General features: G+C 38.5%; 1 protein-coding gene across 1 annotated transcript; it reads right to left on the reverse strand.

Moving 5' to 3' along the window:
* Nucleotides 1-23,068, reverse strand: LOC103703699. Its single transcript, XM_026803248.2, has 13 exons — nt 22,965-23,068; nt 22,507-22,858; nt 13,625-13,811; nt 13,498-13,547; nt 12,184-12,276; nt 12,022-12,110; nt 11,758-11,836; nt 11,297-11,379; nt 10,443-10,521; nt 9,613-10,360; nt 8,674-8,766; nt 7,852-8,462; nt 1-667 (listed from the first exon to the last, which is right to left on the reverse strand). The coding sequence occupies exons 1-12, from the start codon at nt 23,012-23,014 to the stop codon at nt 7,870-7,872; spliced, it is 2,496 nt and encodes an 831-aa protein (XP_026659049.1). The 5' UTR covers nt 23,015-23,068; the 3' UTR covers nt 1-667; nt 7,852-7,869.
* Between the last annotated feature and the right edge of the window lie 1,679 nt (nt 23,069-24,747).

Here is a 24,747-nt window from a genome sequence, read left to right on the forward strand (position 1 = left end):
TAGCATCTTCCTGGGCATGATTAATTGCTAAAAAAAAAGAGTCATATTTGTTGAAAATCTATATGCAGAAAGAACTCAAAAGCAAAGTGTAAAATCTAAACTTTATCCAAGTCCATGGGAGTACAAAGATCATCAAACAGAAATTGAGATTCCATCACAGTCGAATCATTTTGCATTATTATCCACCAACTGAACTGCACTGATTTTATGCTGTAGCATCCAGTTGCATGTACTTACCAACGCCGTCAGTTGTTAAACCCCACTGGACTCGTCAAACAACACGACACAGAAGGTTAATTTGACTGGGTATAAATAAGGGTTCAGCTTCTCCTACCCAACCTCATGCTGCAGATAACAGAGCCCATTATTTTTTCCAACAACATGCCCCTCCCTTGATTAAGTCGGGAACGCCAACAGCATTGCATCTTCCACATCGTAAAAGAACAACACTACACAAAGAGAAACCAGAAGTCATCAACAGAGAACCTCTGAGGAGAACAGGGCAACAGGAGCTTCTTGTTCATGCCATTCTTCAGCAACAAAACTAATCCAAGTTGAACTTGATGCAAGGAAACAGTTCAAAAGCATGCTTGATTGGAGGAATCAGCAATCTTCAGAAGATGACTCTATACAGAATGAGTTATTTTTTGCCTTAGCTTTGCTCTGCCTGCACAATAAAATGGCTAAACTTGTGATGAAATAAACAAGGAGGGCACCAATGCACCCATGCTACCAGGGAAAGCTACTTGCAGTCAGAACATACAGGTGACAACATTTACAGCAGTGATGCAGATAAGAACATGAAGGTGTTATAGTTTTGCCTCTTTATGTTTCTGAGAGCTTAAGCGAACTGCCTGCTTTCCAATCTCCAAGGTCTTGGAACTTCCATCATCTGTACGAACTAATAAAGATGAAATGCCTTCAACAGCATGACAAACCACTCCCTTGTGCCTACATTACAGACACTTACACTTTACCCAACAATTTGGGACATCTCCATAAGTGGAGCACCACCTCAACTTTTCTGCCTCCCATCGAGGGAGTATGATGCAGGTGCATGGACGTCATACAGCTTGCATGCCATTTTCAGAGTACTAAATGGCCAAATTTAGAAAAGTTATTGACATAAAAGTTTCAAGTCTCTCTCTCTTCTTTCCAACAAGCCTAAGAATATTAAAATTCGAGTAATGGTTGGAAAGTTATAGGTATTTTAAGAGGCAGGTGTCTTTTGACCTTTTAAATTTTCCAAGAGAATTTAGTTTTGGCTTTGATATCTTTTATTGTGTGAGTTACCCATATTAAGGTGACTCTTGGCCATTCATTTTCTTTTGTCTTTTCATGTTACCCATGACTTGCCTATAAATAGTCATGAATTGTAATGAGGAGGCATCCAAATTTTTGAATGAAAGTTATTTTCCTCCTTGTACAAGAAATTGTTCTTGTCTTTTCTCCCACTTCCATTGGATTGCAAATTGATCCAAGCGGTATCTAGTGGTATCAAAGCCAGGTTATCATCTCTTGACATTTCGAGAGGAAACCTATCACATTTCTCGTGGTGGTGGTGACGCAAGCTTCAACCAACCATGGCGAGCCGAGGCAACCTAGGTCCTTCTAGCGATGAAGAACCTCGTAGAGAGCGAGATCTTCGCGACATAGAGAATGATGAGTTACGGCGGCAATTCCAAAACCTTATCGAAAGGTTGGCTCGTTATGAGCAAAACCCAAGTAAAAAGGAGGGCGGCACCACTGAAGAAGATCGCAATACCTTCCGTGACCAAAGTTCACGTCATGGTAGGAGGAGCAATTCTTCTTCATCTCACCAACATCGTCATCAATTTCGATTTCCATACATCAAGGTAGGCATTCCTGAGTTTGAAGAAAAAATGCAACCCGACATCTTTCTAGATTGACTTAACACTGTTGAGCGGATCTTTGACTACAAAGAGGTCTCCGATGAGCTTTAAGTGAAGATCGTAGCTATCAAGCTTCGAAAGCATGTATCAATCTGGTGGGAGCGCCTCAAGTTGAAAAAAGCAAAGGAGGGCAAAACCAAGATCCGTACTTGGGAGAAAATGAAGAAAAAGCTTCGCAAAAAGTACCTTCCCGAAAATTACCTTCAAGATGCATTTCTCACTATGTATCAATTCACTCAAGGGATGCGAACCGTGGAGTACACTGAAGAGTTCGACAATCTTATGGTTCGTTGTGGTGTAGCAGAGCCCGAAGAGCAAACAATAGCTCGTTACCTTAGCGGATTGAGGCGTGACATCCATGATATGGTACACCTTCATTCTTTTATTTCTCTTAATGATGTTATTAAACTTGCTACTAAGGTGGAACGCCAACTTCAACAACGGCAAGAAAATGGTTCAACAAATGCTCCTGGAGGCCGAAATTTCAAGCGTGAGGGCATTCCTAACCGGGGGAGTGCATCGCAATCTCATTCGTCCTCTACAGTCAAGCCAACCACAATGGTGAAAAAAAATGCTTCATCTTCTTCTCGGCCAACATCATCTCGACCTCAATGTTTCAAGTGTTCTGGCTATGGGCATATTGCTTCTGAGTGTCCAAATAGAAGAGTGGTTTCTCTTGCCGAAGAAGATGATGGTGAAGAAAATGAATCAGATTCTATATATAATGAAATTGAAGAAGACATCACATATAGTGATCATGGTGAAGCTCTTGTGGTCCGTCGAACCCTGAATCAATACGAAGCAAAAATGATCACATGTGGCTCCGGCACAACATCTTTCATATTCGATGTACGGCTCATGACAAAATTTGCAATGTCATTATTGATGGACGAAGTTGCGAGAATTGTGTCTCAATGGAGATGGTGGAAAAGTTGAAACTCAAGACAGAACCTCATCACCACCCATATTCTCTTTCTTGGCTTAAGAAAGGAAATGAGATAAAAATTTTCCAACGTTGCCTTGTTCAATTTTCAATTGGAAAAAATTACCGTGATGAAATATGGTGCGATGTGGTTCCTATGGACGCTTGCCATTTACTTTTAGGGAGGCTATGGTTATTTGATAGAAGGGTTGTTCATGATGGATACAAAAATACTTATGCATTCTTGAAGGATGGTGTCAAAATAACCCTTGGGCCTTCAAAAATGGACAACACACCCAAACCCTTTAAGGGAGAGGAAAGTACCTTTTTGTCCATGGCAGAATTTGAAGTTGAAATTCGAGAAGCCTCCCAAGCATATTCTCTCATAATGGTGGAATCTAACCCGGAGGGCAATTTATTTCCACCCAAGATTACTTCTTTTTTGCAGGAATTCCGAGATGTGACTCCTGATGAAATTCCTTCTGGTCTTCCATCAATAAGAGAAATTCAACATTGCATTGATCTTATGCCAGGTGCAACTTTACCAAACAAGGCGGCATATAGCATGAGTCCCAAGGAGCATGAAGAATTGCAAAGACAAGTGAACGAGTTGGTGGCCAAAGGTTTGGTACGTGAAAGCATAAGTCCATGTGCGGTTCCTGCCTTACTTGTCCCCAAAAAGGATGGAACATGGCGCATATATATTGGTATCCGAGCTGTTAACAAGATCACCATCAAATATTGTTTTCCTATCCCTCGGCTAGACGACATGTTAGATCAACTTGCCGGCACTTGCATCTTCTGCAAGCTTGATCTTCGAAGTGGCTATCATCAAATTTGCATGAGACCGGGTGACGAATGGAAGACGGCATTCAAGACAAGAGATGGACTATATGAATGGCTTGTGATGCCATTTGGGCTCTCTAATGCACCAAGCACATTCATGCGCCTCATGAATCAAATCTTCAAGCCTTATATAGGTAAATTTGTTGTTGTTTACTTTGACAACATTTTGGTCTATAGTAGAGATCAAGAGCAACACTTAGAGCATCTTAGACAAATCTTTATGATGTTGCGAAAGGAGAAGCTCTATGTCAACCTTCGCAAATGCGACTTCTTGACCGATAGCCTAATATTTTTGGGTTATATGGTCACCGCCAACGGCATCAAAGTTGATCCTAAGAAGATTGAAGCTATCTCTAGTTGGCCGGTACCTCATACCATTCACGAGATCCGGAGCTTTTATGGGTTGGCCACATTTTATCGAAGGTTTATACGGCATTTCAGTTCTATTATGGCTCCCATCACAAATTGTTTGAAAGGTGGATCCTATCAATGGACTATGGAGGCTCAAGAAAGTTTTGAGAAGCTTAAGGTATTAATGACAACGGCCCCTATCCTTGCCTTGCCAGATTTTGAAAAAGTTTTCGAGGTGGATTGTGATGCCTCTAATGTGGGCATTGGCACGGTGTTTAGTCAAGAAGGACGCCTTATTGCCTTCTTTACTGCCAAACTTGGAGATGGGCGAAAGAACTATTCAACATATGATAAAGAATTTTATGCTATTGTTGAGGCTCTTCATCATTGGCGGCACTATCTTGTGACTAAGGAATTTGTTCTCTACTCCGATCATGAAGCCTTGCAATTCCTCAATACTCAACACAAGCTTAGTGCAAGGCATGCCAAGTGGATTGAATTTTTGCAATCTTTTACCTTCACCATCCGTCATAAAGCCGGAAGTCTCAATCAAGTTGCGGATGCTCTTAGTCGAAGACATGCTTTGTTGTCAACCTTAGAGATTAAGGTAATCGATTTTGATTTCATCAAAGATCTCTATTCTAATGATGATTATTTTGGCGAGATTTGGGCTCGATGCAATGATGCTTCTCATGAAGATTATTCAATTCAAGAAGGTTACTTGTTTAAAGGTAACCAATTATGTATTGCTAATTGCTCTCTTCGCCAAGCAATCATCAAAGAAGCCCACAATGGAGGACTTGGAGGACACTTTGGCCGAGACAAGACTTTAATCCTTGTCAAAGAAAATTTTTTTTGGCCGAAGATGAGAAAGGATGTAGAGAGATATGTCAACTTACGTCGAACATGCCATATTGCCAAAAGCTGAGCTCAAAACACCGGCCTTTATACTCCTTTTCCTGTACCTCAAGCTCCGTGGGAGGATGTAAGTATTGATTTCGTTCTTGGTCTTCCTCGCACTCAACGTGGAAAGGATTCGGTCATGGTGGTTGTTGATCGATTCTCTAAAATGGCACATTTTGTACCTTGCGAGAAGACCTATGATACATCTAAAATTGCTGACCTTTATTTTCGAGAGATTGTCAAACTTCATGGCATCCCAAAGACTTTCACTTCGGACTGAGATCCAAAATTTGTAGGACACTTTTGGCGGACTCTATAGGCGAAATTGGGCACCAAACATCAGTTCAGTTCTTCTCATCATCCACAAACCGATGGTCAAACGGAAGTAGTGAATCGAAGCCTTGGCAATCTTATTCGAAGTTATTTGGGCAACAACAAGAAGCAATGAGACTTAATTCTTCCTCAAGCGGAGTTTGCATACAACCGCTCAAGTAGTTCTACTACCGGTGCTAGTCCTTCTGAGATCGTCTATGGGTGCAATCCTAATGGCCCCCTTGATCTAGCTCCCCTTCCTCATGTTGTTCGATTTAGCGGTGATGCAGAAGCAAGGCTAATGAAATCAAAAAGATGCATGAGCAAGTTCGATCCAAGATTGAAAAGAGCAATCAAAAGTTTAAGGAGAGAGCTGATAAGTATCGACGTTCGGCATCATTTAAAGAAGGCGACCTTGTATGGATTCATCTTCGTAAAGAACGATTCCCCCATGAAAGATATAGCAAATTACAAGATCATGCCGATGGACCATTTCGAGTTCTTAAGCGTATTGGAGAAAATGCCTATCAAATTGAACTTCCTGGTGACTATGGAGTTTGTGCTACCTTCAATATTTCTGATCTAATTCCATATCATAATAAAGAAGAGGCATTGGACAACTCGAGGACAAGTTGAGCTTCAACCAGGGGAGTATGATGCAGGTGCATGGATGTCATACAGCTTGCATGCCATTTTCAGAGTACTAAATGGCCGAATTTAGAAAAGTTATTAACATAAAAGTTTTAGGTCTCTCTCTCTCTCTTCTTTCCAACAAGCCTAAGAAAATTAAAATTTGAGTTATGGTTGGAAAGTTATAGTATTTTAAGAGGCAGGTGTCTTTTGATCTTTTAAATTTTCCAAGAGAATTTAGTTTTGGCTTTGATATCTTTTATTGTGTGAGTTACCCATATTAAGGTGACTCTTGTCCTTTCATTTTCTTTTGTCTTTTCATGTTACCCATGACTTGCCTATAAATAGTCATGAATTGTAATGAGGAGGCATCCAAGTTTTTGAATGAAAGTTATTTTCCTCCTTGCACAAGAAATTGTTCGTCTTTTCTCCCACTTCCATTGGATTGTAAATTGATCCAAGCAGTATCAGAGTAGACTACTGTCCTGTGGCAAAAATATTCGCACAAGGACAGTGACAACATTGTCTAATAAAAAAGTTCAGCTATAATGCACGGGCATGAATACAAGATATGGATATGGCAATATGAATATGCTGATACGGCAAACCTCGAAAAAGTAGGATACAATATAGCTAGGATACATCAATTGGTATATATTTTATACATTCATAAATGCATAAATACATAAACACACACACATATACAATAATAACTATGTATACATGCATGTGTTTATATGCGTGTAAAAAATCATCTAAAGATAACAATAAGCTATCAAAATAACAGCCCCTACGATACGTGATAGCATCAGTTTTACAATCTTATTATTTAGTCATCACCCAAATCCATAGAGCCCAGTTAATGCTTTATACTTTAATATTAACATCATAAAATACAAAATTGACCATGCATCATTAAAAGGTTGACATTAGAAAAAGAAGAAAACACCATCCTCCTAATTTTTGGAGGCATTAAATAAGTATCTCAATGAATAAAAGGTACACGGTACCGATTTTACCGACGTACCGGTGGGCATCGGTACCGGTACAGTACCGAACCAAACCGAGCCGAACCGGTACTGTACCGATGGGGCTAAAAGCCAAAAAAAATTTGAAGCCGGTACGGACTGGCCGGTTCAGGCCGGTACGGTTGGATACCGAAATATGTAGTTGTACCGTATCGGTAGGATCCAGTACCGGTATGTACCGACCGGCACCGACCCGTACTGACCGGTACGGCAAACCATGATCTCAACTGATTCTCAAGTGTGTTATCTGAAGTAAATTTTGAATAATAAAACACTTTACAAAAGTATCAGACATGTATCCGAGAAGTATCCAGCAAGTACCGCCGTCTAATACATATCCAATACAGACACGACATGTGATTTGAAGTATCTTTTTCGGAGTTACTAACTGGTAGGTTAAATCATGGGATGCTAAAAGCAGCCTTTGATCTCGTGCATGGGATTCACCTTATTTATTTATTTCAAGGTTTCCATCTTTATTACATGGTTCAATGATAATTGATAGAAGGCATGAAACTTTCACACACATCCATAAGATAAATATATGAATTTTCTGCAACATGTTTCGGCATGCATTAGTGTTTGCCAAGAAGGTTAACACAACCATATATCAAGATCATATAACAAACCATCCATTTCTTATGTAGCATTAAGCAGCACTTTTCAGATTTTATTGAATCTAATGATAAACCAATGAAGAACAGAAAACACAAGGTTTCAGTTTTTGTCTTAAAAAAATGATAAATTGAATGGTCCAGAACGCACGCATAGCACAATGTGGCCTCTACACTATAAGAGGATAAAGGTTTTCAGCTTGTCTCTGATATCAGTCCCAAAGAGGAATATGTATTATTCATCAAATTTCTATAATAAGAATTGAATATTGTGTCAAGCTTTTACAAGTCAAAATACTATGATTGGATGCAAGGTATTCAAGAAAACTCACCCAGAATTCTCTGATGCTTCATGAACTTCGACTCTTTCCAATCGCATCCTTACCCAGCTTCTGCAATGTCCAGTTTGCATCACCAACTTCATCTATTGGATCTTCCTGATTCGGCTGTGCCTTGTTATCATCCACCTGATTATTTTCTTTGTGAAACAATGGTCTCTTTCTCTTCGATCTCTGCCCTTTGACAGGATTCTTCTCCTCTCCTTCACTAGGTGCCCAAGAGTTTCGATGTTCAAAAAACGGGTTCTTGAATTTTAACTTCAATAATGGTTTGGGATCATCGGAGGACTTGGAAGTAAACGGTGATTCAGCCACATCATGGATTTCACTTTGCAAATTAACAGTTGTATTCAGAGAATTTTTCCCTGGCAAATCATCATTATGTGTCCATGTGGTCTGAGACCGAGTCTTTATTGCAGGGTCTACCTCTGTGCTTGTTTTTCTTATTATAAGAGGACTTCTGCAAGCAGTCATAGGTTCACACTCAGCAATATTGGCTCTTCTTTTCCTGTGTGTCTCGGATATCTTTCTAAGCTTTATCACACTATCTTCTCTATCTCCATGTCTTGAACTTTTAATCTGAGTTGAGTTTTCAAGTTTAGCCCCTGAAAATATTAGACTCTTATCTTAAGAATTTATGCCTAAGAATTTAGTCGATTAAATAACATCATGAGAGGGTTGAGAGCTTTCACCCATCAAACAGGAGCAAGAAGGTACTGAGAAAAAATATCAAACGAAAGTAGTTTCCTTAAAACTTAATGCAGGAAAAAAACAACACTACACAAGAAACAATCAGCTACCACATGATAACATTACCTTTTCCGTCATGATTTCTGGCAATTACAGGATGAGAATCAACTACATAGTTCTTAGATTCTTTCATTACTAGCTCGCTCATGCCTTCACTTCCTGCAACCAAGGTAAAGTAATTGCAATTGAGATGACAGTTAAATAGACGATTTAAATTTCAAAATGTAGGTTCGTATCTTTGTTTGCTATTAATACAACGGCTCAATATTCAAAAGCCAAGTAAAAAGGCAGGGATAAAGAAATTTACAAGTAGTTTTCCAAGGAAAAAGGGAAGAAGAGGAAGAAGAAGATGATGAATCAAGTAAATTTAGTATAAGTTCATTTACAAGAATTTTTTTGCTGAAATGCGTCGATTGTGGTAAGTTATCATAATGATAAATCAGAGTTGCCTGATCAGTATGGTGCATGCAATAGCCAAAGCTAAATCTGAGTACATTATGAATACCAAACAATTCAACAATATGACCAAATAAAGTTAAGAAATGTTTTGTGATAAGCTTTCACATTATTGAAACCATGAACTTGTCAAAATTGCACATGCTAGGGGCAATAGAAGTCCCAAGTGGTCATACTATACCATTAATCAGCTTCTACTTGATCCCACCAGTAAGCTCTTTTAATTTCAGTCAATAAGGGACAGTTTTAACCAATATCTTTCAGATAGGAGAGATAATGCTTTAAAACGAAAAAAAAAATAAGACTTTGGATTGAGAACATTTGAAAACAACTTAGTATGTAACTTGGAAAAGACTTATGGAAGATGAATGGAACGATTTCTGACGATTAGTATTTGTCGCGACAAGTTCTAGCAAACAGTGATGTAATGTCATGCCTTGGCACAATATTAACTAGATAAAAACAAGCATGTCAATTTCCAAACCAGGTGTAAAACTTGAGAACAGAGAACACGATCAACTGAATAACTGGTCAGGGAAAGGCACATACCTTTGGAGGCATTAACATCTTGATCCTTGTGAAAACTTGAAGCGTCAGACTTAGGGGGTGCATTTCTATTTTTTGCGCCAAAATGTATGACTAATTTAGTTCCTTTCACAGTCTCAGTTTTGCTCGATTCTTTTCCAACTCCCTCTTTCACATGCAATCCTGGTGATTTGCTACATTTTATATGGACCTTAGGCATCTTATCAGAGTTGTTACCTACACCTTCCTCAATAAACATTTGGTTATTACTTCCCATTTGATCAAAAGAAGATTTCCCCTTATCATTGCCTAGACTTCTGGTCAAAGGAGATGAGAAGTAGGCCTGGGCATCATTTCTGTATGGCTTTGTCTCATCAAACTTAGGGTCTCTGAGGCTGCTCTCCGGTGATCTCACCACATGCTGCCTTTCATTATGTTGATATGGCTCTTCAGGCTTACCAGAAAATTGCACCTGATGCCCCTTACTTGTATATTTCTTACTGGACGATCTTTTGGAGAAATTTATTCCATGTTCTTTAGAATTCTTGCTTGCTTTATCAGTCAAAGATTTGACAGAAATTTTTGATGATCTCCCATAATCATTCTTTGGTATAACTGGACTAGTTTCTTCATCATCTGAGTAGGGACAAATAGAAAATATCTCCTCCTGAGTTGGCAGTCCAGCAGCAGCTCTCAAGCTTGCAGTTAGATCACGGTCAGCTTTATCTCTCCTCCACCAAAGCTCTCGAACAGCATCTTCCATATCCTTGACCTGACCATTATGTAGTGCATCAGTTATAACACAAACAGGCTCCAGCAAATTTTCTTCCAACTACAAGAACAGTAAATGTCACCTGGTAACAATCTCCACGACATGCAAGACATTTGTAGTACAAGTTTCCATCTGCCTGGAACTGCTGATACTTTTCATCACTGCAAGAAATGTAGAACTGAGACACGAAGCTGACAATTGTGCTCTTCAAATCTAATCATAAGAAAAGATAATTCTTCTTCCAAGAAACTATAGTTTTAGAGAGGCGGTAAATAAGACAGTCAACTCGTGGATGCATCAAATGTGAAATGCAATTAAAGTTGGGTCCAGGACTCAGGTTTGCTTCCGATACATTATCACATCAAGAACAGTTAATCTCTTTATATATATATATATATATATATATAATGTCCATGCTGCAAGAACCTTTCAGACAGTATTAACAGTAATTTATTAGGAAATAAATTGTACCGAACCATTCATGATACTGACCAACAACCATGTGTTGATTTTGTCATAGTTAACAAACAATAATAGTAATTCCATTGCTAATAGGTAGAATCCCTTGTGTGCTTTAGACACGACGGAAAGTGGATGGAAAACTGCAGCTTTGAGGGAGGCTGCACACCTGTGTATAATTTCTTTTTAGGAAAGCCTGTTCGCTCTTTGTTTTCTGAATTCAGAGTTCAGAGTTGTGCCAAGTTCCTTTAAAATGCGGAAGCTCTTGGAGTCCAACACACACATGCAGGACTCCGAGGCCTTCCCAATATACATACATAAATAACTCCCAGTATATATAGAGATATACATAGTCCCTATACATCCATAGTCTGAACAGAAAATGTCACTCTTTAAGAAGTTAAATGAAACAGAATGAGAGATGAGGGTGAAAAAAATGCTAAAAGGCAGTAAGCCATTAGACAATTTAATACAAACCTGATGCCATCACATACACAGTGCACCCATTGTTGACAAACATCACAGCAAACCATGGGCGTCATTTCAGAATCTCTGTAGACCTACAAAATTTAAACATGAGAAAACTTGGTCACTCATTAAATCTATATGGACATACTGGTCCACCTTCATGCATTACCAGCAAACAAGAGAAGTAGTTCAGAAAAGGAAAGGGGAGAACATATCTAAGCTTGAGGTACGCCTACATCTTTGAGGTGTCTGTATCTTTGTTTTACAATATATCAAAATGTCTTTGAAACAAAAGCAGCTAAGCATGAAAACCAAGCATATATACCAAAAGCCCATTATCTACCAGAGAAATTTTCAATCACAATTTCAACAATACGAACATTTCCAGAGACAGTAATTCTGAATTTCTGTCTAGGGATATTTCAATAGAAAATCAGTTTGCTTATGGTTCTAAAAACATCGACCAGTACCTTCAAACAAACAGGACAATATTTTCCCTTCACAAACAATCTTCCACAAGCATCGCAGCAGGTATACCCTAAAAACCACCTGCATGACCAACAAACACATCATGCCATGTGAGAACAAGTTACTAGACCAACATATACACTGATTACCTTAACTTTGTTGTTCAAAAACACTTCATGCATCAACAATCCAACAAAAGAAGGCTAAAGCCCCCTGACAGAACACAAAAATACACAAACCTTAGGACAAAAATGAACAGCCAATACCTTGTGCTAAGTCCACTTCCAGGGACAGTAGATCCACAGCTATGACATCTTGTATGTTTTGGACATAAATAAGGCCCATGACTGACGTTCTGAATTTTTTTCAAAAAGAAATGTTAGTTATTTCAAAATTTTCAGACAAGAAAGCCAGAGAACTGAATTCACCTTGTGTGGAGGCTGTTGACAATAGCAATGGTAAGCACCATCACACCTTTTACAAAACATTAACTTAGTGGGATCACCTACTCTTCGACAAATCTGAAGAACAAAAAATTTAACTGACATCAACACCTACATGAAGTTCAGGCCCCTGGTACTGGCTACCTGATTACTTTCAGTACATTTACTTAGAAGGAAGTAAATTTGTCTTTGTAAGCAAAACTCCAGCAACCTGCTGGGAGTTGATCAATATGGAATAAACATCCATGCTATGCACCAACAGAAATAGGCAAACAGGATAGTCATAAGGTTTTTATGGCATACATTTGTTAGCCAAACCTTGGAAGTGGCAAAAATTAACAGAAACTTATTGTTGTGGGTTACTTTCGGCTTAGTTCCAGATGAAACTGATTTGATTTGGCCCATTTCCAGCAAAAAATCTCTCTTTTGGCCTTAACTTCAGAACTTGACTCAAAGGCCTTTATAGAAAACATCCATGTCTCCTTTTTTTTGTTCAAATCACATATTTATCTAAAGCCATGATTTATAACATGGAGCAACTGAGGCTTCATACCTACCATATTAATCAGTGGATCTCTTGAGAAGAAAGCACTTAATGGAGGATTGAAATTTGAACAGTTATCAAAAAGTTGTGTATGTTCGAGAGTCTCTTCTCCCAAGAGGCAAAATCTGAGCAAGTTACTTGTCTAACCCACCTCTTCTTGTTTGTAACTACATGAATACGTATACTTACCTGTGAACCATAAGAAGATGTATACCTGCTGGGAATATTTAATACTTAACACCATCTTTCTCCTCCTATGATGAAAGAATACAAAGAAGCTCTCTCGTGAATTCCACCCCAAATATCTAAAAGTTTGGTATCATGACATAAGGTTTGGTAGATATTAGATAATAAAGAGAGAGTAGAAGAGCTCAACAGCCTTCTCACACAGCAAAGAACTACTTGAGGTGAGACACAACTCCTGAAGCCTAAGCATCAAAGAAGCTTCTATCTTTCATGAACTTATCCAAAACAAAATCAGCAGCAGTAAAAAAATAACAACTGGAGATCATTCAGCAAACTAGTAATCAGTCAGAAGAGAGTAAAGAGTCTTTCCAACCCTCGAGAAGTTATAAATTCCAAAGAGGAAAATCTTAAACCATAATGAAAAGCAGTAAACAAAATTCCATCAACTTGGGCCAAGTCTAAGAGTAGACTAAAACTAAAATGCACATCCTTTATGTGACTCACAATGCATCATTGTGGTTTTTATGTATAGGTTAAGGGCTACTACCTTGGAGAAACAAAGAACTAACCTCACAAATGCGGCAAGAGGGGCATGCCCATGAACTCCAATGAAATAGATCTGCAAGTACAGCACGTTCAAGTACGTAAGTAGATGTAAATGGTTTTCTAAAAGAACTGAGAGGTTAAATCAGAAACCTCTATGTTCAGCCCAAACTTTCAAGCAACTTCTATGGTACTTCTTATGGCAGAATTTGCATGGCAGCATCTTCATAGCTCTTTCGCTGCCTTCACTCTCACCAGAGAAGCAAATACGGCACATAACCTTGATTGAAGAACATTGATCTTCTGTAACAAGAGTATTAGCTGCTTCTCCTGGTACCTCCTGTGACAACACAAGGATCTTTGTCAACCTCCTTCAAAAGGATCATCTACACTTTCAAAAGAAATCATTAAATGGAAAAACTAAATTCTTCAAGTGATGCTTCACTCAAATCAGATTGAAAACTAAATTACTAACATCTGGATTTCAACATAGTAAGAAATCCGTTAACACACTGAACTATTTGATAAAGCAACATAAGGATGTTAAAATCAAATTAGGTACATCTTCAGGATAATGCAACCTGATCCTTATAACAAAGTCAAGAATGTTTCATTTCAATGCATAAATGCTCTATAAAGTTATAATAACTAGCACCAACATCAAAGTTGAAATTACTTACTAAGATAAACTCTCTACAGTAGGGAAATGAGATGAAGGAAACGAAGCAAAGCTTGCAAATTCATATGTTGCAAGAATAACTTCCCACAGGTAAATAGTTACAGAGCTAATTTAATCGTCAGTTATTTGGAATTTCATTCTCAAGTCAAAATTATGACGAGAGATTCATCAACTACGAAATAAGTAATGAGACAGGTATTAAATGCTGGTCAGAATGTTGAATAAAAAGCAAGCTGATCAAATAGTTGGCTGGCATGCCTAATTGCCTAACAAATATGAAGCAAAATAGGAGGGGGCATTTCTGGACTAAATCTGACCCAATATCCAGCACCACTGCAGAATGACCCAAGAAGATAAATGAGTCAGTTATGGATAGAACACCAGTCCAATGAGACAATCACATGTCAATATAAAAATGCAGTAGCATTGCAGTAGTATATCTGCATATGTTGCTAATATTGAGATATCTTCAAATCATAACTTATTTTAGGAATTTTCTCACAAATCCCAAAATAAATGAATGATAAGTTTCATTCATGTAACCAAGGACCAAACAGGGAAAAAGTGGGCAACACAGTCGAGTAGCATTCAAGAGACTAAAAAAATCTGTAGTATATTTCAGTAAATAAGGCTAACTCAATCCAAATTTGAACCAACCCATCCCATCAACGACCCCAGCACACATTGATTCAAACAGAAAAGAAGCCAAAAAAAACAACAAAAAGAATGGCGTCTGAAGACTACCCAAACCTGTTTATCAAAACAAATATTGAAGCACAAATATCATAAGACAGACAGATAAGACATCAGTTAGGGAGAAGTGTTGAAGTTCCCCACCCAATACAAATGTGACAATGGCCAGTAGAACTTGGGTCCACTGTTAGGCACCTCTCTTGTGATTCCATGTGCTGGGGAGAGGCTTCCGGTTAAAAACCAGATGGTGGCATTCGCACCATATTTCTCAAATTAAAAAAGAATAAGGTGACAATAGTTTAGTAGAAAATTGTGTATAGTTTGGATGCCCAGGAAGTTGCTACTGGATACATAATGTGGGAGGCTGATAAAAGTTGAAGGTTTGGACAAATATAGGTATTGATTTCAAGACTTCTCCTATTGCTTCTTAAAGAAATGTTGTGGTAAATAATTACTTTGAAGCGAAAGGTGAAGCCATGGTCTTTTCCATGTCCTTAAAAACAAAACTAAAGGCCCAGCGTAGCATATTTACTCTTAGGGTTCATCTGGATGGGATATGTCAGATTACGAGGTAATTTGATGATTCCTGAGAATCATGTATCTAGGAAAATGATTGCGGAGAGAAATAAATTTTACCACATTTGGTTGGTAAAAAAATTACTCGAGAAAATAGCATCAAAAAAAGATTACTATGTTGATTCGATGTAATCTTATATAAGAATATTGCCAAATTTCCAACAATACCCTTAAATATACAATTTAGGTAATAACATTTCTTTATCAATCCATTTGTTGGTCATTATGGCTCGCACACATAAACACTATCAATATTGGCCATTTTGAATATTGAAATATATTTACATGAGTTAATAAATATTTTTTTAATTAATTATACATAAATTAGAAAATATATTTATTATTATAAATAAATTTTAGTATGTTTTGGTATATAGATAAATATATTAAATATAAATAAATCCTATGTTAGATTTATCGACAATTAATAAATATTTGTTAATTATTTTAATAAATATATTAATATTAAATATATATATATATATATATTATTTTTATAAATATTAGCAATATATATTATATTAATATAATATAAGTGAGAATATTTCCATCAAGAAATGATATTTTCAAATTACCGCCACTCAATAATCCAGCATGAAAAAACAAATACCACTTGAGGGTAGTATTTGTCTTGCCTTTTCTCTCAAAAAAAATAGACATGGGACTAAGGTCAGCGGAACCGATACCGGGCACCGTACCGGTTCTCTGGCGATAGAGTCGGTACGGGCCATGTCGGGCCTGTACAGCAGAGGAAACGGCACGCAGACTATAGAAAAGAGAAAAAGAGAGAGAAGGGGGAGAGAGGGAGAAAGACCGGCGGAGGGTGGCGGACGCCGGCGGAGAGCCGGCCAAGGCCACAGCCGGTTCCTCTATTTTGAACAAAACAGGGGTCTAGCCGCGGCCTCGCTTCCTACAGCCTCGGTCGGGCTCCACCGCCCTCCGTCGGCATCCCGCCCTCTCCCTCCCCCTCCTCCGCTCGCTCTCTCTTTCCTTCTCCTTCTCCGGGTCTGGCAATGAAAACTGTTGCCGGAACCGTACTAGTGAGCCACTGGTACGGCTTGGACCGGTCAGAACTGCCCGGTTCGACATGGTTCCACCGACCTTGCATGGGACCTACCATTTATTTTACCATCTCTCTCATCCACTTTTTATATAAAAATGGTAATATGACATGGGATTTATTTTTTCATGCCATATTACCCGCAACCAAACGGGCCTTAGTGCTTTGGTGGCATTTAAATGCCTAGATACCAAATTTATATAATATCTCTTTCATATGGTTGGTAAACAAGATTTTTAAAAAATCAATATCTCGGCCATCTCGATGAGTGGTTGATACCAAGATGAATTAAGGTCTTAATTTACCATGATTAAGTACCTAATTTATGTCATATCTCATATATGGTTGTTAAACAAGATTTTTAAATACCGATTCTCAGCCATCTTGATGGGTGGTTGATACCAAGAAAAATCCAAGGCTTAATTTATCTCAACCAAGATAGAATTCAGAAAATTTGGAAAGAACTGAGATATTTTATCTGCTAGTGTATAGGAATTAGAACCAATACACTAAAATATCATTAATACGAAGATTTAATATCTTTTAAGGTATTGTTTTTAATCTTTAATGGTTTATTTAAAGCCATTTAAAAAGACCAAAAAATCTTCACTAATCTATTGACATTGTATTTGAACAATATTTTGAGTTACATTGGCCAACGTAACAAGGGCAAAGATTGAGTTTGTGATGAAATTGTTTGCGTATAGTATTGATGAATTCCATATATTAGTACAAACTGATATCTTGGTCAACATGAAAATTATTGGTAGTAAATATAATGTTAAGACTTTAATTTAACTAAGGAATGGGTGGAAGAGGGGATGGAAGAAGTAGAAGGGGCTTGAGAAGCACCTAATCTTGCAATCTCAATACATTCAGGATCATTGAACAAATTTTGACATCTAATCTCGGGATGTAGTTGGAGAATTCAATCTCAACTCAAATGTTAAGAGGGTTCTCTCCCAAATTATCAAGCCAACTGCTCCTCCCCTCCATATAAGGGTTACCCTTGTATATCATACTCCCCCACCATCCTCATTTGATTTCTCATTTCTACCAAGATATGGGCAAGTTCGCTGCCCATGAGGGTAAGATGAACTTATTTTAAATATTTCTTTACTAATAGGAAAGGAGAAACATGGTCAATTTTGATCTACTAAAAGGAAAAGTGAGCAAAGAAAGAAACAACCAACAATATATATAATATGTGTGTGTGTATACAGACACACACACACACAGAGATATACATATACGCGCACGCGCAAAGGAGACAACCAGCAATATATGTATATGTACAATTGTACATACATATATACATATACACATATAAAGAGAGAGAGAGAGAAAGATTGGATAGGATTGCATCAAGAGAGTAAAGTACATTAGGATGGGAATATTATTGACAAGAACAAACATGGAAGTTTGTTATTTCAATTTCACCCATTAAAAATAATCTATATATAGCAACGTTTTAGCATTGTAAATAATTGCTTTGTCATTATAGGCAAAGTTAACCCAATTTTTTGCTTCTTAATGTAGTTGGCGTACAATCATATCAAGATCATGTCACAATGTAGAGGTCCTAGAAGATTCTTTTTTTGATTTATTTTAAACATTAAAATAAAGTCAATGAATATGACGAGTGAATAACATGATTGAATTATATTATAGTAAATAAAAAAAAAGATATAAGTTCACTTTTTAGTAATCCTGTACTCATCATATCCAAAAAACAAGCATTGTGCTTAATTGTTTAATATAGTCGTATACTGCCATATAGTCCATAGATATCTCAAATTGACTCCTAAACAATGTATGTTAAAATAAGCCTAGAAAAGAGAAGCGACATGTCATCATCTTCACTGTCATCATCATCATGTTCAAAGTACAAAACTGTCTTCTTTCTTTTGTTTCTTGAGAAATAAAATTTTCTTCCTCAACGAACCATACAGGACATTAACATGGAGTTTTCTCACATGTAGAAAAAAAGTATGAACCAAGATCTGTCGTACCGACTGTACCGATGTACCGGTGGGCACCCGTACCGGTTCGGTACCGGTTGGATCCAGTGCCGAACCGGCCAAGGAAAATCCACGAAGCCGACGCGCGGCCAAGGAAGAAAAAAAGCCAACGTGCAGACGCACGCGCGGAGGTCCACGTTAAATGCCACTCTGTGGCATTAAATGGCCCACGCGGGGCATTCCGTGTGGAAGTGCTGCCCTATGCGGGCACAGTTCCCAACGCAGGATACTGCGCATGGACTTTTTTTTCTTTTTTCTTTTCCTTCTCTTCGTCCTTCCTGAACCTTCTCTCCTCGCCTTTCTTCTCCACTCTCCTCCTCTCTTCTCCTCTCTTTTCCCCCTTCTCCTATGAGCAAGAAAGGAAGGAAGAAACTGACCAGGAGGGGGGTGATCCTCGTCACCGTCGTCGGGGTGCTCGGGAGGGGGTCAGCCCGAGGCTAGGTGCGAACTGTGAATCGGTACTCCTCTTTCTCCTCTTCTTCCTCTTCTTTCTTCCTCTTTCTTTCTCTTCTTCCCTCTTCTTCCTCTTCTTCTTCCCTACCGGTGCGAAACGTTTTCAAAGGCTGTACTGTACCGGTCACGAGCGGTACCGGTACAGTATAGGCCGAACCGGCCGGTACGGGCCGGTTCAGCAGACCTTAGAAAAAACCAAATCCTAATTTTGAATATAACCAACAAAATATGTTTAACAATGAGTTTTCACCAAATCCTTTAGGTAGAAGATCATAGAAGAAAAAGAATCTACTACCAAAAGTGATTGCAGAGATATCAAACTCTACTTCTAGGTCTTAGCTTCCAAATAACTAAATATCTTTTTCCTTACCGGCCGGTTCAGCAGACCTTAGAAAAAACCAAATCTTAATTTTGAATATAACCAACAAAATATGTTTAACAATGAGTTTTCACCAAATCCTTTAAGTAGAAGATCATAGAAGAAAAGGAATCTACTACCAAAAGTGATTGCAGAGATATCAAACTCTACTTCTAGGTCTTAGCTTCCAAATAACTAAATCTCTTTTTCCTTACTTTTGAAATTTAATATCCCTTAGCATATTTATAATTTTATGTTTTAAAAGCTCATTAATGATGAATGTGTCATTCTAAAAGTGAAATAAATCAAGTGGATTGTAAAAGATGGATCATATAAATGCTTTCATATGTAATAAGGAGATCTAGATATGGATCTGATGATCCAAGGATTGTATGATCCATTATCCGGGTCTCAAGTTCCAACTCTGGATCTTATGATAAAAATTGATCCTTATCCAAGGACCCTCTCCAATTTGGTTCTTACAATTGATTCCAGTTTGGCTTTATATTCATGATATCAATTTTTAACCAGAAATGCAATAACATTCCCTTTTAAGCAAGACAAGTTGTGGTCTGAATGTTTGAAACAGTCAAAGATTCAGCCAAGAACACAGAGAATATAATATTTAACACAAAGGATCCATGGCCAGCCATAAAAACAAAAAATCATTGGTTACTTTTCAGCATGGTTAGTGAGCATCATGCTTTACAATAGAACTTCTCTTTTAGAAAGATCCCGATCAGGAAAGATCTCGAACTTAAATTCAAGGTTTGAAGTACCATGGTATGGGCACGCACTAGCCACGTACCAACACAGTATGAACAGCAGTATGCCCCCATATAGCCACATGATTCGTAACGTCAATATGGGACACTACTTGGAACACCTTGGTAAGGGAGTTCCTTACTGCGGTAAGGTTGGTTCTTCAAACACTGCTTAAAATTACTACAAAGGGTGGCACTTTTTTTTCACGTATTTCATTTCAAGGCATTTGCGTGTCTCTTAATGAAATGATATGACATGAAGACACTCTCATGATGAATAGCAGGGCCAAAAATAATCCAATGAAGGCTACATGTGCAGCATGGGCCACTACAGAAGAAATATTTATTTGAGGCATCACAATCAGTGAAGGGGTTGTCAGGTACTCAAGTCGTCTTAAGTGAGCATCATGCATCCCAACCATGTATCTTCGACACCTCTTACCAAGTACCGGATCACAAGTTTGCGACCATCCGTCTAAACCGATCAAGCATACCGAGCTCACTAGGTTTACTACAAACAAGGTTTTTAAGGCATATTCAAAAAGCAGCAGAAATATAACTTATCAACAAGAATATGTCCATTTCTCTGATTGGCTAGTTCTGATATACTGTAGATGCTTAAGGGTTTCATCATAAATATACAAAAGATTCATTTTCTAAGCCTGAATTGGAAAAATTTTCACAAAAATATCTTCTGTAGATTGTTCAACAGAGGGGCTGACACCAGCATGCACATCGCTTGAGTGTTCCTTTACCAGACTATATCAAAGTTACAGATAATGAATTTCAGTATGAAATAGCATAATAAAATAAGACTGTTTTTTGACCAGATTCTAGGTAATAATGCACATGTTGTAGGAAACTGGATGCCATGCCATGCCAAGCATGCCCTCATGCAACACACGCCACAGGCCAGAAATCCAATTCCACAATAAAAATAGGAAATTTTTGTAATTATCATAAATAAGAAATCAAATGAATCTTGCTCTTTTATAAGTAGACATATGCATATTATATGGATTATTTGCCCAAAAAAATAGGAAGTCTAGTAGGAGTCAAGGAAAAATTAGAAAGTTTCCAGCTGGGTTGCAAAGCGGCATACAAGTGGGGTGCAAAAGCATCTTAACAATGTATCTTCATCGAATTTTATCAGGTTGCATCCATTCATCAGATAGGCCTTCTGAACCCACCAGGCACAGTAGACATGCCAATTTTACTACAGGAAAGGGCAAAACAAACAGAAACTATTTCAAAAGCCACAAAAATAGAGCCTATCAAGCTGAATTTCTGCACTTTCTGTCTATTGAAAAGGCCAGTTCGAACCTACTATAAAGATATATAGATGTTTCATCCTATAGATAAATATTGTATTTCACGTCAATTAACATTAGCCGGACAGAACCATCCTTTTCTAAACCCTATGCGTAACACTTCCACATCATACTAGAACAGTAGAACTATATGTCATTTCATGCCTATCATGTCCTTACTTGGCATGTAACATAGGCTGGCAACCTGGGTAAACAACAAATTGGTTTAAACACAAACTTTCATAAGAAAATCAAATAAATCCTGTCGTCTTGCAGATAGAAAGCTGCATGTCATACAACTAACTAAACATATATTCATGGAGCAACCAAGAATTAAGAAAGTATAACAAGAAATTTGTCAATGGGGATTCTGTTCTTCTAAACAGGCACAAAAGGATGGTGTTGATCGAGCAGGAAAATAAGGAAAGAGGCTGTGATGCCTGAAATTAATGTGTATGTGGTGGGGCCGCTCCCCTGGTTCTACCACCGAAAACATATCTGCTTATCACAGAAAAAGTGAAATTTTAAAAATTCAGGTCAAATTAGTGCATCCTTTGACAGCGCATTGTATCTTGTGCATCAGTCTCCGGCACATGACGTCAAAGTGCAGCAAGTCGTGCCAGACCTTTAACAATGTGAGGGTGATATGAGAATATCTTCAGTTGGCTTTGGGACAAACTCGACTTCTTAAGGAAAGGGAAAAGTATATATGAGCAATTGAAAAGAAGATACTACAATAAAATCATTTATGAGGAAATGAATGTGCACAAACATCATTCCAGCAAAAATTGTGATTAATGTATACCAATTTCAAATATTGCTCCTGTTGGTTCAATTTTATAATATCGCTAAAAACTAGCAATAGATTGCATTGATCGCAAAACTGACTCAAGAGGAAATCACAAGGGATTATACGTTGCATTTCTCGAGCAAACGAAAGCAAGAGCAATATACTTCAAAATCATGAAAATTAGGAATAAGATTAAATCTCTCCCCCGTCAAATTCATTTAAAACCTCAAAATTTCCCAAAACCCACGGACGACGGAAACAAACCCCGATTAAACAAGAAACCCCAGCCCATGAATCAAGTAACACAAAAGAACCAACGAGAAGAACTCACCGCGGCCCCGCCGGCCTCCAATCGCCGGACGTAATCCTCCGCGGCCATCGACGCGGCCGCCGCCTGCCGCTGCAACGCAGCCCACCGGACATGCGCAGACGAGAGCGCGTCATCCCCGCCTCCGCCATGGTCCCCCGAGGTCGACGGCGGCAGGGGAGGTGCCGGCGTTGGCACGACCTTGGGAACAAGAACCTGGACGGTGCCCCCTCCTCCGCCACCGCTGCCGGCCCTCACGAGCCACGGGTCCTTCAAGAACTCCTCAAGCCTCTCGCCCTGCTCCTCGAACTCCCTCCGCGCCCGCGGGCTCCGTAGCTCCTCCGGGAAGCCGAGCTCGCAGTCGCATATCAACCGGCTGCCAAAAACTCACGAAACTATTTAGAAAGAAAAGAGCGTTTTAGAGAGAGAGTAGGGAGGGGGGAGGGAGAGAGAGGGAGAGAGCCGAGAGGGGGGAAACGAACCAAGTGATCGGGCACGCGACGTGAAAGGCCATTGGTTTTAAGCGGGGCATGGCGCTGCGGGTGATTTGTTTGAAAAGAGGGGCGACATAAAAAAAAAAACAAAAAGGAATAAGAAGCGGATGGAATAAGTATAGAATTGGGAGAAAATAGTGGGGGAACCAGGAGAAGAGGCGGTCGGGTGGGGTGGACCGTGGGATTAAGATAGGAACGAGGGGGGGAGCATGTTATGCTGCGGTCAGGATTTGCCGGATTGACACGTGGTGAGAATCTTGATTAGAAGAGGAAGAATCTAGACAATGCCGGGGGAGGGCAAGGAAGGGTGATGATTGGTAGAAATGCAAAGCAAGATACTTTGGAGGTGTTCTGCTGGGGTACTACAGTTAAAAGGTAGACTTGGTTAGGAGTGAATTTGGCAAGTGTTTGATCTTTATCGATTCTTGTCATGTCAGTCATGGTTTTATATTTAAGACATGCTTGATTCGGAATACAATTTTTAAATGGTTAATTTTTGTGGATGTTGTAGTTTTGTATGATCGTAAATTTTAGTTGGGATAATTAGAGGTATATTTAGCATGATGAAGTACCGAATATGTATATGGGCGATGGATAACAATATCAAAACTGCTATTTGCATCTACCTTTGAATTGCAGTTTGACCCATGCAAATGGGAACACTAGCAGCTTGCAAGCGTATTCAATTTACTAGCAATGGAATATCTTAATCTTTATACTAGCATGTTGTCGACTTGATTGAGTGCTACCCAACTTGGCGGTTTCATCTTGTACATCATTATGGAAAGATCCTGATCAGGCTTTGAAGATTAATATGACTCTGATCTCCAATAAAAGAACTAGGAGGACAAATTCGAGATCAAGGGGCTGGCCCTAATTCCAAAGATCCATTACAAGGAATTGGAGGTCCAATGACTAGAGCAAGGGCAAAACAAATGAAAGAAGCTTTATATGGACTAGTCATGGAAATTCAAGAGAAGGAGGCTGCTCTAGAAGACTCTAAGGCTTCACCAAGATTGATCACTTATCTTTACATAGTAAATGCTGAAGAACAAAGCTTGGAGCCATTCAACAAGGCTAATCCACGTGGAGATGCTATTTAGGCCCATTTTTCGTGGGTACTTTTGGGCTTGAGTCTTGTTGTGTTCCTAATTACTTGTACATGAAGTTTTGACTTGTCAACTCGTTTTTCCTAAGTTATTCATGTACTTCGTAGTTAGGAACCTTGAAAGTTGTGTCATTTATTATTTTGAAGTTATAACTTGGAAGTTGTGACTTGGAAAACGTTTTTTACTTATTGCCTTGGAAAGGGATGGTGTCCTTTCCAATAGCTTAGTTTGAAGCCTATATAAAGGCTGCCATATGTAACCAAGGGATTATTATGAATGAATTAAAGTGTTGGCAAGCTTTGCTATGCTCTTTTGTGTTCTTGGATTAGAATACAAAATTCTGACTTATCAAAGGGAGTGATCAACCTTTGTGGCGTCTTCAAGGATTAGGGTTTTAAGGACTTAGTTTCCTTAGAGTTCTAATCTGATCTCCTACAACTTGTTTTTCTAGCAATCTCGGGGCAAGTATAGCAAATTGATTCAAGGGTTCCTAGGGCAGGTCTCCTGGTGGGTTCTTGTCATTTGGTATCAGAGCTTTGGTTCTTGAAATCAGGTTACTTATCCTTTATCATCTTTGTTCCTTTGTTCTTATTTTATTTCTTTAAGTTTCTTTGTTCGTTCTCTTATTTCTGTTTTTTTTTCAGTTCCTTGTGTTTCTTGTT

The sequence above is a fragment of the Phoenix dactylifera genome, unplaced genomic scaffold, assembly GCF_009389715.1.
Source record: "Phoenix dactylifera cultivar Barhee BC4 unplaced genomic scaffold, palm_55x_up_171113_PBpolish2nd_filt_p 000130F, whole genome shotgun sequence".
NCBI lineage: Eukaryota > Viridiplantae > Streptophyta > Magnoliopsida > Arecales > Arecaceae > Phoenix > Phoenix dactylifera.

Coding starts and splice junctions, on each gene's coding strand:
- LOC103703699 (XM_026803248.2), bottom strand. CDS start 23,014: ATGCCCCGCTTAAAACCAATGGCCTTTCACGTCGCGTGCCCGATCACT. Junction 11,380..11,757: donor ATTGTCCTGTTTGTTTGAAG/GTACTGGTCGAT, acceptor TAAATTTTGTAG/GTCTACAGAGATTCTGAAAT. Junction 8,767..9,612: donor AGATGTTAATGCCTCCAAAG/GTATGTGCCTTT, acceptor CCTTGGTTGCAG/GAAGTGAAGGCATGAGCGAG.